This window comes from Cyprinus carpio, unplaced genomic scaffold (genome assembly GCF_018340385.1).
Source record: "Cyprinus carpio isolate SPL01 unplaced genomic scaffold, ASM1834038v1 S000006585, whole genome shotgun sequence".
In the NCBI taxonomy this organism is placed as follows: Eukaryota; Metazoa; Chordata; class Actinopteri; order Cypriniformes; family Cyprinidae; genus Cyprinus; species Cyprinus carpio.
In genome coordinates this window covers 270,561-290,862 of record NW_024879238.1, presented here as the reverse complement: position 1 = coordinate 290,862, position 20,302 = coordinate 270,561, and the positions used below count along the sequence as shown (strand labels likewise).

The window sequence follows — 20,302 nt, the reverse complement described above, 5'->3', positions numbered from 1 at the left end:
CCGCTATTTTTTTAGTTGATATCTAGGGGCTTGCAGCGGAAAGACCTGCTTGCGAGAGTTTGGTACAACTCCAGCCCAACATACAACGTCTCCAGTTCCTCTATTTTCTGTGAGAAGGGAAATCGTGTGTATGGAAAGTGACGGAGATGCTGGAGAGCACAGGGATGGCCCACAGCTTTCGAGTACCACAAGGCCAGGGGTTTATGGTATATCAAGCGTCTCCGTTCCCTCTAACGTATACTAACGAGTGCCAGATCGAGCTGTCGCATCGAGCGCACGTGTACCAACGCTCCATATTCCCAACCCCTGCCTATGTGTATCCCTAAGAGCACATCTTAGGACGAGAGGAGCGGTATGCGCCTGTAGTGTAACCGGCATGTCCTAGGCCGTAAATTTTGCAAACTGGTAGAGGGCGTGTACCACCCCGGCGTTGCGAATTTCTCAAGCGCATGGATACCACCTGCAAAAGAAGGCCTCTTGGAGGCGCCATAACCAAGTGTGGGAAGACGTGGCCCGGGTGTTGGACGTGGCTGATAAATGTTGCAGCAGAAAAACCTTAACCTTGTAATTGGGCGGTATTAGGGCTATGGCTATATTAATTTGTCATTTATATGTACATAAAAATGTCAAGCAAAACTGAAACAGCATTTGACTCAGGAGCCTCATGCCACAAGAATCCAAATGTTTCCATTTTTGCCATACTTGTAACATTTGTTTGCATAACTGTTATTCATTTTGTAGCCTAATCATTGCTTTATACTTCACTCATGTTCTAATATCCATGTAAAATCCTTCACATTTGCAAAATTGTTTATTTGGGCGCTGCAAGCTGATTTTACATTGGACCTTTTAAAATAAACAGTGTATTTTTTATGTTTGGTTGACTGCATTTTAGTTTGATGATGAATGTTTGAAATGTCAGGCAATGCTATAACTAATGTTGTTTGTGTGTGCGTAAGGGTGGATTAAATCAAATAAAGATATACAGAAAAGAAATGAAATGCATTAAAAGTGTCACAAAAATGAACATAGCCTATAGCTACTTGTTGCACAGTGTTTTTTTCCCTTTTATTAAAGGTACAGGTTGTAGGACCTGCCACTAGAGGGCGCACTACCAAAACAATAACAATAGAAATGGATGGTTTGATGATGCTAAGAAGGAGCGTGGAATAATGCGATTTGTTGTCTTCTACCCAACCTCTGACGGCAATCAATCAGGAAAGATAAATCATCAAATTAGTGATTACTGTTTATTCAGATGATATGAAAACGATTACCACTTGTTCAACAAATATATACACTCGTGTACATTCAAACACAATAATTGGGCATACATAGCAAACGCGAGTTCAGCGATTTGCGCGAGTAGATTACATACATTATATTATAGCCTATTATATATTTTGTGTGATCCTATTTTATTTCTTTTATTTTATTTATTTATTTTTTTTTTTTTTGAAAGGGGTGCTGCAGGTGCACGATGCGACAACTGAATCCTTATGGTCTTCTTTACGTTGCTATTCGCACATTTAAAGCAAAAGCCCTGTATAAAACCCCCCCAAAAAAAGATATTCTAATCTTACTGGCTTACGATCAAATAATGAGCTTCGTTTGAAAATAGAAATTAACAAAATGCTGTCAATCTATAATTTTCCACTATATTTACTATGCTGCGCACAAGTTCATGTAAATCAAAAACTTACGTATATGAGCTGAGACCAGATGTGAGATTTGATCATAGCCACCGCCCATGTGCATATTGATAAATTCCAAGTTTTGCGTTGAAATGACAGTACGTCCAATTTTCTGTAGTACGTTCATTCCGTAAATTGGACAGCGAATCCGTATATTTTCTGAAACAATGAAGCCATCAGCCCACATCCTAACATTAACACAGATTAATAAATGTATTGTTCCATGTTCGTTTGTATACCGCACGTAAGGTTTATGTGCATAGTCCAAGTCTTCCTCTCTGTTTTTAGTGTATCTCTGTGGCAGAATTACAGTGCCACATGCTGGTCTGGCATGTATACTACTTCGTTTTGTGTCGGTTTTGTTTTGCTCAACCTGACAAAGACTGAGCTTCTTGTCTTCCCTGCCACTCCAACTTTTCAGTATGATTTCTCCATCCAGCTAGGTTCTTCTACAATTACCCCATCAATTTCTGTCAGAAATCTTGGTGTAACCTTTGATGACCAGCTGACATTCAAAGACCACATTGCAAAGACTGCTCGATCTTGCAGGTTTGCATTGTACAACATCAGAAAGATCAGGCCCTTTCTAATGGAGCATGCTACACAACTTCTTGTCCAGGCCCTTGTAATTTCTAGACTACTGCAATGCTCTTCTGGCTGGACTTCAAACCTTTACAAATGATTCATAATGCAGTGGCACAACTGGTCTTCAATGAGCCCAAAAGAGCCCATGTTACACCTCTCTTTATCTCCTTGCACTGCCTTCGGTTGCAGCTCACATCAAGTTCAAGACATTGATGCTTGCAAATAAAACAGACACAGGCTCAGCACTGCTCACTTCCACTCACTATTAAGAATCAAAACCCCCTTCAGAAGTCTGAGATCTGCTAGTGAGCGACGCCTTGTGGTACCATTACAGAGAGGCTCAAAATCACTTTCCAGAACATTCTCGTTACCCATTCCTGGCTGGTAGAATGATCTTCCCACCCCTATACGGAATGCTAAATCCCTGAAAATTTTTACGCACAGCTGAAAACTCATCTCTTTCAAAGCTACTTGACTTCATCATAAAAAATAAAAAAAATCTTTCTCGTTATTTATTCCTTCTCTTTCTAACTTGTACCTATTTGAACAGCCTAAAACTTGGTATTACAAGCACTTCCTATGTCTGTTTGCCTCTTTAAGAAGAATCGTTTTATGTATCCCTAATTGTAAGCCTCTTTGGATAAAAGCATCTGCAAAATAACAATATGTAAATGTCTAAATGTACATAATGTACATTATTGTTGCTCCTCTATGCCCTGGCTTTCTGAAATGTGTCGATTTTTATAAAGCTCATCGTTCTAAAAAGCGAGGTGTACGCTGATTGGCCAGCTATCCAGTGCATTGTGATTGACCGAATACCTCAAGTGTGTGACAGAAATGTTACACCTCTTACCATACTGTGATGCATGTGTCCCAGCGCGACAAGACAAAAACAATTAAACCCATTATAAATGAGGCATTTGTTACATCCAGTGGCAGTGTTGCCAAGTCCGCACTTTTCCCACGGAATTGTGCTACTTTAACACTTTTGCCACGGGTTGTTTTTCATGTCCGTGGGTCGAAGCGACCCCAATAACTTGATATTTAGCCCCTGGAATGCGAATTTTACTGGAGGATCCCCAGCAAAAATCGTGTATTTTACCCCCCGGAATGCTATTGGGCTAGTTTTGGGTAGCAATTGGGTGTGTTTTGTTGCAAAAACCTGACAACCCTGTCCAGTGGGGACATAATTACTGATTATAATGAATAATACTACTACTAATAATAATATTTATTTACTATTAACTACAAATTTTCCCTCAATAAATTCCTAATTTGCTGCTTATTAATAGTTAGTTAGGTAGTTGTTAAGTTTAGGTTTCTCATTTCTTTATTTAACCAGGTTAAAAACTAATTGAGAAAAAAAAACTCTTTTGCAAGAGTGACCTGGCCAAGAAAGCAGCCACAAATAACATAGTTTATACAAGTTTACATCATAACACAAATAAAAAAAATCGCAATGTAACGGGGCTGACAAGTCGTGAGACGTGCGGGTCCATGTGCAAGCTTTTATTAAACAGAGACGTTGTCATAACAGGCATGGGTCAAACAGGAGCAAACAGGTATGGTATGGGCAAGACACAAGAATAATCCAAGGGGAAGCAAGCTTCTCCGATCAGCAGACAATATCCAGAGGGCTAAGCAACAGGGGTAATCCAGAATCCAGAGCAAAGGGTCAAAACATGACTAACAGGGCAAAGCAAGAAAGGAACTAAACTATGAAAACTGAAACAAGACTATGAAAACTATAACCTTAAACAAGACTAAAAAAACAGGAACTTAAACAAGACTGAGAAAACAAACACGGAAAGGCTTGGCATTGCAGCTATCGCTTGGAGAGGGATAAGTGCTGAACAATACTCAGTCGCCTAAAGGTGTCTGAGTGAGTGTATATATAGTGAGTGTGTGGTGGGTACAGTTGTGTGCAATCAGCGGATTCAGCAGTGTGTGTGTGATCAGTGCCTTCAGCTGTGTGTGCAATTAGTGCAATGGGTGATGGGAACTGTAGTCCGGGGTGAAGTGCAACAGTGGGTGTAGTGCAGGAGTCCATGTAGTGAGCGGGTGACCTCTGGTGGTGAATGAATGGAAGTTCATACACCAGGTTCGTGACACACAACAACAATTCACCAAAGGATAAAACACACAGCTTGTTAAAAGTAGCTTAAATTCATGTAATGATGGAAACACGGTCAGCTTTAGAATGCTTTGAAGATAATTCCAAGCCAAAGTAGCAATGTATCCAAAACCCTTTTTTCCTAGCTCTGTTCAAACACGAGGGACTATAAAATATAACAAATCGTTTGAACGAAGATTGTAGTGTAGCTTTGATTTAGAAAAACTCAGAGACAAATAAGATTACAAATAGATTTATAAATAAAACAATACCAATTAAAATTCTTTGGGTATACAACGATGGTAACTCAGCCTTCTCATATAAAGTACAATGATGTGTTTGATAAGTACAACCAGTAATAGAACGTAAAACACTATGAAAAACAGGAACAAGTTTTTTTAGATAATATCCTGGGGCATTTATATACAGCAGATCACCATAATCCAAAAGTTGTAAGACGCAGAAGCAGATACTAAACATTTCCTTGCTTTAAAAGAAAATAAGGATCTATTTCTGTAGTAAAACCGCAATTTGAGCTTAAGTTTTGAAATTAAATGATCAATATGTAGCTTAAACGTTAACTGACTAAAACAGTTGGCTGATTGGTATTGGGTAGGATTAGGGATGTAGAATAAGGTCATGTAGAATAAGGCATTAATTTGTGCTTAATTAGTACTAATAAATGGCTAATATAGTAATATGCATGCTAATAAACAACTAGTTAAGAGACTCTAAAATAAAAATTTGTCTAAATAATTATTTTTAATGCTAATAAGCAACTAGTTAAGAGACTCTAAAATAAAGGCTAAACAATTATGGCTTCACATTTTCTCTGCTAAATTTGATGTGCGATTAATTAATCACATTAATTAATCATATTGTGTAAGTAAAGGGTTCAAACAAAAAATGAGCCTGTGTTTTACTCACCCTCGAGGCATCCTAGGTATATATGACTTACTTCTTTCAGACGAATCCAGTCAGAGTTTTATTAAAAATTGTCCTGGCTATTCTAAGCATTATCATTGCAGTCAGCGGGTGTTTCTGCTGGACAGTCCACAAGATGTTAAATAAAACACGTGCATCCTTAATAAAAATGTGCCTCACACAGCTCTGGGAGGTGAATAAAGGCCTCATGTAGCGAATCATCCATCAAAAAAAATCCATATTTCAAACGTAATAAACACTTTTCTCTCACTTCCATTATCTGTCATATGCGGAAGGCATTCCAATGGATTCAGACAAACTGGAGAAATCTCTGTAAGGCCGAAGAGCTTTTTTGGTCTTCAGGCCCTCAGATGCCACTACGTCACTCATCAGCATGATTCTGTCATTGAGATTACTAAATGGGCACAGGAATACTTCCAGAAACCACTGCTGGTAAACACAATCCGCCGTGCCATCTGCAGATGCCAACTAAAGCTCTATCATGCAAAAAGGAAGCCATATGTGAATATGGTCCAGAAGTGCCGTCGTGTCCTGTGGGCCAAGGCTTATTTAAAATGGACTGTTTCAAAGTGGAAAAGTGTTCTATGGTCAGACGAGTCCAAATTTGACATTCTTGTTGGAAATTACGGATGCCGTGTCCTCCAGGCTAAAGAGGAGTGAGACCTTCCAGCGTATTATCAGTGTTCAGTTCAAAAGCCAGCATCTCTGATGGTATGGGGGTGCATTAAGTGCATACGGTGTGGGCAGCTTGCATGTTTTGGAAGGCACTATGAATGCTAAAAGGTATATAAAGGTTAGACCAACATATGCTCCCCTCCAGATGATGTCTTTTTCAGGGAAAGCCTTGTATATTTCAGCAGGACAATGCAAAACCACATACTGTAGCTATTACAACAGCATAACTTCGTAGTAGAAGAGTGCTGAACTGGCCTGCCTGCAGTCCAGACCTTTCACCTATAGAGAACATTTGACACATCATTAAATGAAAAATATGTCAAAGACGAACACAAACTCTTCAGCAGCTGGAACCATATATTCAAGCAAGAATGGGACCAAATTCCAACACCAAAACTCCAGAAACTCATAACCTCGATGCCCAGACCTCTGTTTTGAAAAGAGGGTGGGCAACTTGACTTGTCTCAGCTAATCAGGTGACAATTACATAACCTTGTTTGTTACAGAAGACTTGACGCAAGTGAGTTTGAGCAAAAACAACTAAAAACAACATGGATGGGTAGCTAGTAAAAATCAGGGGTGGGTTGCACCAACAAGGATTAAATTAAGCCAAGTTTGAAGCTAATCAAGGATTGGTTGATCTGGGTTTTATTTTAAATCTAGTTGTAAGGCCCCACTTAATTTTAAACACAGATTAACAAATCTGCGATTAAAACATTAATCGCAAGTGAAATCTTTAATCACAGGTTAAGTCTGATTCAGTGTAGCCTTGCTAATGTCATGTGGAGCCATGACGACTCGGTGGCCAAGACCGCCTCCCGCCTCAGCCCGCCCGGCAAGCGACTGCAAGGAAGGCCCAAAAAGAAATGGATGGAGCGCATTCGGGATGACATGCGGACCTGCGGCATCATCCCCGACGATGCCCATGACCCAAACCAAGTGGCGAATGTTGTACCAATCGGCGGACCCCGCACTGCAGGAATAACGCCTGGAAGAAGTGTAGCCTTACTAAACTGCAACAATGTTACTCTTTTGTTGCATTTCACTCGTTACAGTTTCCATTTGAGTGACCACAAAAGTCCAAGAAATGGACCTTTAAATAAAAAAAAAACTGCTGTTCTTAACCACTATTAGATCATACAGACTGAGAAAATTCAAACTTTACAGGCCATGAAAACAAATTATTATATCAATTAATGGAGCAATATGGGACGATAATTGAAGACAAGATAGATAGATAGATGATGATAGATAACATGACAATTAAAAAGAAAGAAGATGCCTGAGTCCAGCTAACCACTAACTTCAATGCTTCTATGGGTATTAAGGACAGGTGCAATGTAAATAATCTGAAAGCCTGCTGGAAATACCTCAAAGCTAAAGTGAAAAAAGATGCAGCACAGAAGGGAAGGGACACATTTCTCACTGGTGGTGGCCCCTGGAGTAATAGATTCATTGTCACAAAAACTTATTCAGATGATTCTGCAACAGATAACCTCATTGTGCAACTCATCTGCGTTCTATTTATGAAGTACTGAAACAAATTTAAAATGATTTCCAACAGTCGCTTTGTTGTGTCCAGTGTAGACAGTCTTCGCTGATGTGGCGCGACACTACAAGTGTCTCGACCGGTGTAGACATGGTGTGCAGGAATCTCCGTGTCTGTCTGTCTGTTTGCATTTTTATTATATTGAGAACCGTTCATCCAATCTATTTCACGCATAACGGGTGTGTTGCTGAGGACCCAAGGGAGTGCAGTGTCGTAATAAAGCCCGAGTTCATTGCTGCAACCCACCGACGGATCAGTGTTTTGTGCTTTGGCTCTGTTAGCCCGGATCCCTAGACGCAAGTTACCTGTCATGAGCCAAGTCATTATGTTGAGACCAGCTCGCTCCCAACTATGGTTCGGAGCGTGAAAGCTGTAAAGGTAACAATGGGGGCTACCATCAGTGATTGGGAGACTACATCAAATATATATATCACTTTTCCCACATTTTGTTATGTTACAGCCTTATTCCAAAGTGGATTCAATTCATTATTTTCTCAAAATTCTACAAACAGTACCCACAATAATGACAACATCAAAGAAGTTTGTTTGAAATCTTTGCAAATTTATATAAAAAAAAAAAAATGTACAGTAGGTGGCCAACCAGAGTGTGCTTTCCGCCGCCGCGTATGCAAAGTGTATTTGCAACTTTTGACCGCTGAGTGGCGATTTAACCACAAGTTATCAAACAATCACAGCATGTTTTTGCAAATAGCCGTTAGCTTTGCCTCGCTGGTATGTTACATTTGACGGCTGCAGTCGGGGAAACTGAAAGAAAAACACTGTAGTTCAAATATTTAATATTCACAGATGAAAATTTAGTAGCCTACATATGAAGTTATGTTCGTTTCTTAGAACGAATAAAACAGAATAAAACACGCACATACTTTGTTATTCGTTACCTGTCCTTTATTTTGACAGATAACTACTTTGGGGAAAGATAACTGTCTGTACACTGATTAAGAAATTGTTGTGTTTTATAAATTATTTCCATTATTTTAGTAAATCGTGAGGCACTTAATAATTTCGCTCCCATTATTTAGGCCAAACTAAAACAAGAAATTAATTAATTAATTTGGCTGTAAAAAACCTGGGTGTGATTTAACTAAATCACTAAAACTGAAAAGAATGGATGGATTATATAAACGGATAATAAAATGTCCTCACGTTTAAACTCAAGTTCACCCATTATAATCAACAAAGTGCACACAATGTAAAAAAGAGCTTAATTAATTGACAACTTCAGTGATTTTAAAGGGAGCCTTCTTTACTTGCTTTCATACAATTTGAATAAAACTCAAAAAATAAAAAATAAAAATTGCAGTGGCATTTAAATGCAGGAGTGTATTCCTTAAAATATTAGAGTGCAAGATTTGAGCGGCGTGCATGATGCCGAGTGATGCACAAAATTTTTATTTGTCTTCATAATTTTTCTTCATTACAAATTTTTTTTTTTTTTTGGGTGGGGGGGGGGGGGTTGTATCATTGCATGTAAAAAGAATTAACTTTGTAATGCATATGCAAGATATGAAACTGCAATCTTATTCGCAGTCTATAGCATTTCATAATTATTTGTACAATAATATCTAACTTAACCTGCTTTGTATCTTTATTATTTAATGTAAAAGAGATTTATTAAAACAATCAAAATCAACTTATTGGAGCGGCATCAGCCGTTAGATCATTTTAAAATGTCAAATAGCCTTTAATTTACAGGTTATAACGGCATCTGTCTCGGTTATAGACTTGTGAAGATTTATTTTTCATGCGGATCACATACTGTAACCTAAAATAAATTTTGCTCTATTACTATTCATATTCAAGTGTTTGTGCGGAAAATTATTAATATGCATGCATGGCAGGGAAGTGCCCTCGTGATCATTTTTTTTTCTGATAATGAAATAGCTTAAAATTGGGGTGCCTTACATACATGAGAAATATATCTACAGAAAGCTTGAAATGTCTACATTTAAACAAACCAATTCAAACCGAAATCAAATACTCCCAGAGATTATGCGCATCCTATGGAGATGAGAGTCAGCACTGTGAATTTCATCTTGCAGCCGACAAGAAAACATTAGTTTATTAATAAATAATTAAAATGTCTCCTTTTTCACAATTATTAGGCTACTTTTGCCTGTGCTTTGTGGCAAACGCTTGAGCGTGGAATATATTAATGCTCATTATGGATTAGACTGTGTTAATCCATAAATGGCTGCCCACTGCTCCAAGTGTGTGTTTACTGCTGTGTGTGTGTGTGCACTTTGGATGGGTTAAATGCAGAGCACAAATTCTGAGTATTGGTCACTATACTTGGCTGTGTCACATCACATCACGTCACTTAATTTAATATAAACGTGCGATTAGTTGAATAATGACTTAAATCAACAACTACTAGTAACTAGAAAAATCTTATGTGGGGGCAGACCTATTGAATATACTCCAGACATCTCTGTTAAAGTTTTCAAAGCATTTTATACGCGTTTGTATAAATTCTGCTTTCACAACGGTCCGTAATGGAGAGATGCCTTAACATAGATTTTTCCTCTGAAACACAAAAACGAAAATTTAAATAAAATTGATATTTTATGTTTTGAGAATGGTCAACCCTACTCCATTCTGCAGTTATTGATGATTTTGGTTTGTGCATTGTAAATCACAGAAAGTCTACAAAATATGTTGTCTCCCAAAAACTCTTTAAATCTTTTTTTGTCACATCCGTAAACCATGTGTATTTCCCAAATCTAAAATAGCCTATAAAACATGTTCATAGACGGATACTTTTCTGATGCCGCGTACAATTAAAATTGAAAATAGTACAAAGCAGGCTATACATTAAGAACAAAAGTTTTTGTCTCTTTGGCAGATGCGCGTCTCTTTGTCTCTCTCTCAGAAGCGTCTAATCTCTCCTGAGAAAAACAAAACCATATTATATTGTATGTAATATTCTGTAGGCTTATACAGTTGCAACAATTGCAAAAGCCAAACCAAACAAGGCATTTGTCCTAAGCCTGATCTCACGTCAATTCGTACATATTTCGCGAGGTGGCCAATTCATATAAATTTTTACGATCCCATTCGTACAAATTCATACTTTTTTTTGCTAAATCGTATGATTTTTTTGCACAATTCGCATGAATTTGTGAATGACCTACACCTAACTCTGCCCCTACACCTAACAGTCACTGAGATCTAGACAAATCATACAAAATCGTACGAGTGAGGTCGTACGAATTAGCCACCTCACAAAACATGCACGAACTGGTCTTGAGATAGCGTTGCAGACACTTTGCCTAAACCTGCTCTGCAAGTTTGAAACCCTCATCAGACACTGTCCATATGAAAGAGCAAGAGATTTCACACCTTTATTTTTCAACCCCCACAAGCTATACAGAACTACCCCCAACCCCCTCCAGCTGGACTGAATTCAGTCGCTACTGGTTGCTTAGTGTAAAATGGACACACTCTATCTAAAAAAAAAAAAAAAATGGTGTAACATATACCAGCAAACTGCAGAATACACACATTTGTATTAAGCATTTTATATATTATTTTATTATATATTAACTATATATATATATATATATATATATATATATATATATATATATAAAAACAAAACACCACAACCCAGGATTTAAACCTGTGTTGCTAAAATCACTGACTAACTTGATAAATTAAACTTCCCTTTTCCAGACACGCTCTTCATTCATCTCACTTTGCAATAATAAAAACAACAATGTCATCAAGCAGATAATTCATGGGTGTTTATTATAGTGTTTATAAATATACATATCAGGACCGGATTTGCTAATCGGGAGCGCCGGGAGGATTCCCGTTGGGCAAGTCTGTTTGTTGGCCGCGAGGGCCAGTGTGGTTGAAATATGCTGCCTGCACTCACATCAGTCCTACTCTTTTTATTTATTATTTTCTCGCAGCCCTTATTATTATTTTCGCCAGACCATAATAATAACAAATTCTCAATTGATAATTAATCATTCTTTTTTCGAAAATCATTGTTATTTGTGTACGTAGGCATTTGAGGAAGGCTTTAAGACCAAGCGGAATCCTCTGCCAGCTGCTCCTGCCTCTCAGCGAGCACGACTTGGGCTAACTGCACCCAGTTTCACTGTCCTCGTTTTGATTTTCAGTTTGAAATCAGTTTGAGGCGAATACAACTTATTGATCAAGAGCCCAACATTTAGCAAGTCAGAAAACATTCAGCCTACCTGAAGGAAGACGTATTTCATTGTAAGTTAATGCGGTTAAATAGAGAGAGAGAAAAATACTTGCCTAATGTAGGCTTTTCTTAAACTTGGACCTCATTATATTAAAGTACAAATCCAAACACCAGAGGTAACCTACACTTTCTAAGTGTTCTTTCATTGAAAAGTAGCCATTTTTATTCATTCACAGGCTATATGTTTGAAATAATATTTTAGTTAAAAACTTTAAGTGCCATTGTTTAAAAAAAATCTTTATTGACTGACGTTTCATAGACCTTCAATTTTTTTTTATACTAGATTCAACTTGAATCTCAATACTATTAAACTGAGTTTAAAATCTCAAGGACTTTATAATTTGAAATGGGGGGAAAATGTCACAGTGCATGTTAAATAGTCTTAATGAACTTGTATCTTGTATAGTAACCGAAGACCTTGATTGCATGTTACCATGAAACTAACAATATCATTTGATGTTTAACAAACATTTTTAAATTGTCCAGATTAGCAACGCGGGAGGCAGGTTCTTCTGCGGAGGGGAGAAAGTGGTTGGTGGTGATGAAAATTTTTATTTGGGAGGGGGGCTTTTTTGTTTCTTAAAGTAATTTTTAGATGCAATAAAGGGGATAAACACAAACACAAAACTTGTAAATAGTTAACAACATAGCCTAGATTAACCCACAGTAACAAATTTTAACCGATTAATTGCCTATTTTCATTTGCTGCATGTTTTTTTTTTTTTTAATTTTGAGTGGAAAAAAATATATTAGTCATGTATAAGTTGCATTTTATTACATTCAGAAATAATAACGGCAGGCCTAATAATATGTGCATGTGAGGCACCAGCGTGATCAAACAGCTGAAACAGAAAATACTCCATTTTTGGGCACACAGTAAAGGCATAATTCAGTTTGAAAAATCAAGAATAATAGCAGAGTTAATAAGAATTATTTCTAAATGCTGGACCTTTCTAATTTCCCTCTGCCAAGAACGAACCGAAATGAAAATGGCTTGACTGCTTAATAACAATAGCAAGCAGTACGAGCCTTTGTGTAAAGGTCTTTCTTTTAATTTTTGATTTGTAGACTGTAGTCTAAGACTATCCCACGTTTTGAAATTAACTCACTGTAAATTTTCTAATGGTTTTTAAGTATATTACAATGTTATATTATAATGTAATTGTTGTTTTACTTCGTCATTTCATCTCCGTTTACAAACCAAAATTTTACAATTACAGTCCGTTTGCAACCCGTCCCTTTGCACCACCTGGCGGTAATTTCGCAGATTACTTTAACACACGACTGACTTGCAGTTAACCGTGGCGGTACACGCGGCGGCATTAGGCATTTTGGTTGTCCACCTACTGTACATAACATTTACATACGTATTCACAGCCTTTGCTCAATACTTTGTTGAAGCACCTTTAGCACCAATTACAGCCTCAAGTCTTTTTGAGTATGATGCTACACACACCTTTTTTTGGGCAGTTTCTCCCATTCTTCTTTGCAGCACCTCTCAATCTCCATCAGGTTGGATGGGGCGCGTTGGAGCACAGCCATTTTTAGATCTCTCCAGAGATGTTCAATTGGGTTCAAGTCTGGGATCTGGCTGGGCCACTCAATGACACTGCATTTGCTGTAGTGTGTCAGTCGGAAATATCAGTTCACCTGCAAAGCTACAGTGCTGTTAAAAGTTTTAGGCACTGGTGTAAAAATACTGTAAAATTAGGATGCTGTCAAAAATTATTTCAGAAATAGATTTTTTTTTATCAATTAACTTATATTAACTAAATTAAATCAACACTTGGTGTAAGCATCCTTTGCATTTAAAGCAGCTTATTTCAGATAGCTTTGCAGGTAAGTTTCTTGAAGCATCTTGGAGTAGTTGCCACAGTTCTTCTGGATTTAGTCTGTCTCTGTGTAGCACTGTGTAGCATACAGTAATTTAAGCGCACATTCAGTCTTGACATTTACTATGTTGTTTTAATTTGTTCTGAACAACAAACACACATAAGTTAATAAATGTTAAATGTGTTTTCCTTAGATTATTTGCCAACTGCAATAGATTCTTTGCAAAGAAAAGTTTACTGCTACTCGCAAAAATGCGCTTTGATACATTTATTTGATAACGTTTCCATTTCTGTGGTTAAAGCACCACTTAGTGGTCAAAAGCTGCAAATGCTTTTTGCAGACATGGAGGTGGTACCCACCATTTTGGTTGAGTACTATCTGTAGCTAGTACACTATCTTGGGCATTGCTGTCACTCTATGCATGTTCTTCTATGTGTGTTTTTTAGCACATCTTAGCAAAACACACAGACTCATCCTACTAATGAAGGTAGGGTTATCTGAAAAGCTGTGTTTTTGGAAAATAATTATTTTCCGTAAATGTCAGTTTAAAGGCAGGGTAGATGATTTGGTTCAAAAATTTTCTTTGTTATGCTGGTTGAAAGTCTCTCCACATCCAGACAGCAAACACTAAGTTAAGTGGTATAGATGTATTAATATGTATTTATATTGTTTGTGGAAGGCGTAGGACCATAAAATGTTTGTCTTATCAAAATGTTCGGTCCAAACATTATGATAGGCTGTCCTGCCTGCATGTTCCAGTGGTTATGATAGGGTGTATTATTTTTATGTTATAGTATTTGTACTGTAATATTTTCTCACTGATGAATGAGGTAAATTGGTAGCGTTGCATTCAATCCTCCAGTTGTAATATCTTTTTGTTTTATGGTGTTGCAGGTTAGTCTTGTGTTTTGGGAGAGGCGTGGCTTTGCAAAGTGATCATGCAGGGAGGGTGGGGATCTTGCTTTCAAAGCTAGCTTGCTATTGCTTGCCTTTCCGAAATCGCCTACCCTACCTTCAAGGCAAGTGACTCTGTGACTTGTTTTAGAGGATGACTTTTTTTCCCTAAACAATACTTGGATACTTTTATGTTATCTTTTTCCAGTTTTGCTATTTAATTCATTTTGTATTTTTATTTTTTGGATTTTCTGTTTAAAAAAGCCCTATAATGGATTTTTGTAGAAACTGGTAGATCACACACTAAAGTTTCATTACATAATTGTTCTCTTCTTGACTATTATACCTGTTTTTCTCCTGGTTTTCTACAGCACTGCCTTTAAAATGAGTCACTATGAGAAGAAAGAGGAGAAGGACGATGATGTTCACACACCTGAATCAGCACCTTTGTTTAATCCTCCAGCTATCAGTGACAGAGCAGTGGCTTCTGACCCTGAGTGAGTATTAACAATACATTATGTAAGTTGATAAACTAGGATGTTGACCAACATTAATAGCAAAGACCTTTTTTTCACAAGGATAATTGTCAGGATACAATATTCAGTTGTTTCATTTAAAAACTCATGTGAGAATGAGAGATTCGTACCAAGGTGAAGTTTCTAGACAGTAGTCTGAATTGACATACCTGTGTGTATATGTAGTCATTTAATGTTAGAGCTAAGAGTTTCGTGTACTGAAACATTTGAATGTTTTTTTTTTCTATTGTAATGCTTTATCAAATGCAGAATGAAAAGAGATGCGACCGGATCAGTTACACACCATCTGACCCATCAGACCTTCATCAGTGAGAGAGACCAGCACAAAATTAACATGAAGAAGAAGTATGAAAACTTATTTGAGGGAATCAAACTAGAAGGGAATAAAACCTACCTGAACAGGATCTACACACAACTCTACATCATAGAGGGAGAGAGTGAAGGGGTGAATGAAGAACATGAGGTTTTACAGATGGAGAAAACAGCCAGAACACAACACTCACAAGACACTCCAATCTACTGCAATGACATCTTTAAAGCCTCAGCTGATCAAGAATGTGAGGAGAAAGACAAAATCAAAATCGTTCTTACTAAAGGCATCGCCGGAATCGGAAAAACAGTCTCTGTGCATAAGTTCATTCTGGACTGGGCAGAGGGGAAAGCCAATCAGGATGTAGATTTCATGTTTGTGCTTCCATTTCGAGAGCTGAACTTGATTCAAGATCATCAGTACAGTCTTCACAGACTTCTGCTGGACTTTCACCCTGAACTTCAAGATCTGGACCCACAGATTTATGAGGAGTGTAAAGTTGTGTTCATATTTGATGGTCTAGATGAAAGCAGAATCAAATTGATGTTTTCAGACAGTGAGAAAGATTCAGATGTTACTGAGGTTTCATCAGTGGGCATGTTGATTTCAAACCTCATGAAAGGAGAGCTGCTTCCCTCTGCTCTCATCTGGATCACCTCCAGACCAGCAGCAGCCAGTCAGGTCCCCTCCAAATACATTGACCGTTTGACAACAATTCAGGGATTCAATGAGCCTCAGAAAGAGGAATATTTCAGGAAGAGGACCAGTGATGAGCATCAAGCCAGCAGAGTCATCTCACACATCAGAAGAGCAAGAAGCCTCCACATTATGTGCCACATCCCCGTCTTCTGCTGGATCTCATACACTGTGCTTCAGAAGCTCCTGATAGAAGATCTGAGTGCAGAAGCCCCTCAAACTCTGACTGAAATGTACATCCACTTCTTGCTCACTCAGATAAACATGAGGAACCAGAAGTATGAAGAGAGAGATCCAGAGAAACTCCTGCAGTCCAATAGAGAAGTGATTGTTAAACTTGCTGAACTGGCTTTCAAACAGCTGATGAAGGGCAATGTCATGTTCTATGAGGAGGACCTGATTGAGAGCGGTCTAGACGTCACTGATGCCTCGGTGTATTCTGGGATTTGCACTGAGATCTTTAAGAAGGAATCTGTGATTCATCAGAGGAAAGTCTATAGCTTCATCCATCTGAGCTTTCAGGAGTTTCTAGCTGCTTTCTATGTGTTTTACTCCTGTGTTATCAAGAATATGAAATCACTGGAGTTGTTTCTGGATGAAAAATATCAGTGGTACTGTTCAGAAAACTTTATTTTTGAGCTACTAAAAGCAGCAATTGATAAATCCTTACAGAGTGAAAATAGACACTTGATTTTTTTCCTTCGATTCCTGCTGGGAATATCACTGTTGTCCAATCAGAGACTCTTATTGGGTCTTCTGAGATACACAGAGGACAGCTGGTATAGCGTTAAAAAAACAACAAGGTACATTAAAGACAAAATGAAGTGTGATGAAACTCTCTCAGCTGACAGAAGCATCAGTCTGTTCCTTTGTCTGCTGGAAATGAATGATATGATTCTATATCAAGAGATTCAGGAATTTGTGAAATCAGGGAATCACTCAGTGAAGAAACTCTCTGTTGCTTACTGCTCAGTAATAGCATACATGCTTCAGATGTCAGAGAAGACGTTGGATGAGTTTGATCTGAAGAAATACAACACATCAGATGAGGGTAGATGTAGACTGATACCAGCAGTGATGAACTGCAAAAAAGCTCTGTGAGTATGATAAACATATCAGTAGAGTAATTTCTAATTTTCAGGAAAATTTTCCACCTTTTTTTTCAATTAGAAGATTTTTATTTATTTATTTATTTTTGACATGTTAAAGTTGAGGTTGTTAAATTTCCATTATACACAAAACTAAGGGTGCTTCTCAGATGGAAGTCTCCACCCTACCGAGGCTGTGCCCTTCCTGGTTCAGTCCTTCAGATGCTTTTGGGGTAGAGTCCTCCTCAGCATTAAACGCTAGAATGAGACAGTCTAGAAAGTGCATATAGTTTTGTCACATATGTTCCCACCTTCACCGTCACAGCACGAAAATATTAATAAAACTTAATCTTAGAAAAATATTTTGTATTACAAATCTATTATATATCAAATATATTATTTTGCTTTCTATTAATGCAATTCAACAAATCACAGCCATCTACAGTGGCTTACATTATTGGCAGTTTAGTGTAAAGTGAGTACTTTGCTCCAAACCAAAAGAAGTGGATTACATTATTGTAAGTTTGGTTTAAAGTGAGTACTTTGCTCCAAACCAAAACAGACAAGCTCAGTGCTGACTTGTTTTTCATCAGTTCATTTTTGAGAATTGCAATGTGTACAAAGAACTGTGGGTGATTGAAACTTGCAAAGGATACATCCCATGTATCTTACAAATTCAGTTGAATGAAGGACTCAAAACGAAGGCTGCCTTCCAAGGATCCTTTCCGATTGAGAAAGCCTTCAACGACATTTGTTGATGTGCCCTAAAATATTTTTTTTCTTTAACATAAAAATGGTAATCCAATAACAAAATTGGAATCCAAGATGTGAATCCAGAAAACAAATATAAGGCAGCAAAATACAAGTCAGTGTTTAACTTGGAAAATTAATGAATATTAGTCATGTGATTAATACCATGAGAAGAACACAGAAAACATAAACATTATTTTATTTCAACATCTCCTCTTTAGTAAGCTATATTTAATCCTGTTTTATAGACTTGCTGGCTGTAGACTTACTGTTGAGTGCTTTGAAAGCTTGTCTTCATTGCTACAATCACCAAACTCACTAAAAGAGCTGGACCTGAGCAACAGTGACCTGGAGGACTCTTGTGTAAAGCTTCTGTCTGATGTATTTAAGAGTTCACATTGTCAACTCAACATACTGAGGTATGTTTTTTTTTTTCAGTCAAATGTAACTCAGTCCAGACACAATAATTTGACCGATCAATGACTGATAATGCATTGCTTTTCAAAATATGGACCTGCTGCTCTTGACTCATTAGAGATGTCTTTAAAAAAAAAAGTCTAATTGCATGTTTTTGAAAAATTAATGAGGATATATGTACTTTTGTTTAGATTGACAGGCTGTAGTCTCACTGCTCAGTGCTGTGAAAGTTTGTCTTCAGCTCTGCAATCAACAGACAACTCACTGAGAGAACTAGACTTGAGTCACAATGAACTACAGGATTCAGGAGTAAAGCTTCTGTCTGAGGGACTGAAGAGTTTACACTGTCATCTGAACATATTGAGGTAATAAGAATAGTTACAATACAGTTAGTTTTGGTCCTCGACTTTGATTGTCTAAGAGGTTCTCCAGGAGTCAGACATTTTGTAGTGATCCAAATTCTGAGTGAACAACTTCAACTTCATTCCCTACATTCATTCACTTGTTAATATTCATAATGCAGTCTGAATTAGAGTGTACATGCAGCTGCATCTAAAAGTTTTGGCAGCTATTTTGTTCTCTCTCTGCCCACACAGGCATTTGCATACGAATGCAACTTGTAAGCATGCTGATTATGGAATGCTTTCCAAGGCATCATGTCATGTAAAACAGTTTAAAACAGTGGTTCTTATTTTTTTTTTCAGTGGTACCGCCCTTTGAAAATACAAAAAAAACCAAAAAACTTTTGCACCACTTTTTCGTCATTTACACTTACAAATGACAATCAATGTTTGTTTAATACAAACAATCAACAATGAAAATAAATTTTCTAATTTTTCTTAAATTAACTTTTTGTCAGTAGACCAAAATTTGCAAAAATGCACATTAACAAAGCATTGAAAAACAAAGCCCTAAATAAATAAATGAAAGTGACCATTCTTTGCAGGAGTAATATTAAATGATATTTCGCTCAAAATGTCATTTACTCATGTAATTAACCAGGGTTGGGAGGGATACTTTTAAAATGTATTCTATTACAGTTACAAATTACTTCATTAAAAAGTATTCAAAGTAACGTAATCCAAGTACCACCAGTGTTGGGTAAGTTACTCAAAAAAGTAATCCACTACAAATGACTAATTACGTCTTTAAAATTGTAATTTGATTACATTTCTGATTAATGTAATATAAAAAGTAATCGGATTACTAAGTTTTAGCTCAAAATACTCTACAGATAATTTTTTATAGCTTGTTGAAATTGCCATTTTTAGGGTATGAGCCAAAACATGCTGTTTTTTTGTGTTTTTCCCTTTAAATGAAAACGACCTGGTGCTCCTGCCTCCCCTTTTCAGAAGAGGGCTGAGTTTCTAGAGCTTGTGCACCAGCATCAGGCCAGAAATAACAGAACACTCTCTCATGTACTGAAAATGTCAGAAACTGGTAGTTGCAGTGTTCAGCCATATATCTTCAAACTGGTGTCATGCCAAATTCTGCAGTCTGCCAGATTATTTATGAATTACACAGACGAGAAGCACAGCACGATAAAAATAACAACATAGCTGGCCTCATGGTGCCATCGCATGCAAACACAAACTTTATAAGTCCCATATATGATTATGGGCTCTCAAGCGGTAGATTTCACATTGCTTTCATATGCAATTTTTAACTATCACATTGCTATTCACGATCATTCTGGCAGCTTATGGGAGAGAAAATGGTAGGTTTATGGTAGTTTTAGCTTAATTAGCCTTACAGAGTGCCAAGAAGCTCTTTCAGAAAGGCAATTTGGAAAACAAACACGTTATTCTTGATTGTTAGCTGGATCACGAACAGTTGGCACTGCTCCATCCTTCAGGAGCAGCTTTTGTGCAAAACCTGCTTTATACTGACCCTCATTCACAAAGCAGTCCGTAAAATGATTCGCGCAGACATAAACAAATTTCTGTAGAGGTAAGGGAGCATTTTCTTATATGAAATTTT

The 20,302-nt window shown here is 37.4% G+C and overlaps 1 protein-coding gene across 1 annotated transcript in view; it reads left to right on the top strand.

Annotated features, from left to right (window-relative positions):
• Nucleotides 1-20,302, top strand: part of LOC109104485 (NACHT, LRR and PYD domains-containing protein 3-like) — a 69,057-nt gene that overhangs the window by 8,314 nt on the left and 40,441 nt on the right. Inside the window, exons 2-5 of the mRNA XM_042754728.1 lie at nucleotides 14,897-15,022; nucleotides 15,311-17,164; nucleotides 18,154-18,324; nucleotides 18,514-18,687. Of these exons, the coding sequence (XP_042610662.1) occupies nucleotides 14,910-15,022; nucleotides 15,311-17,164; nucleotides 18,154-18,324; nucleotides 18,514-18,687 (2,312 nt within the window). The 5' untranslated portion in view covers nucleotides 14,897-14,909. The remainder of the gene's footprint in view (nucleotides 1-14,896; nucleotides 15,023-15,310; nucleotides 17,165-18,153; nucleotides 18,325-18,513; nucleotides 18,688-20,302) is intronic.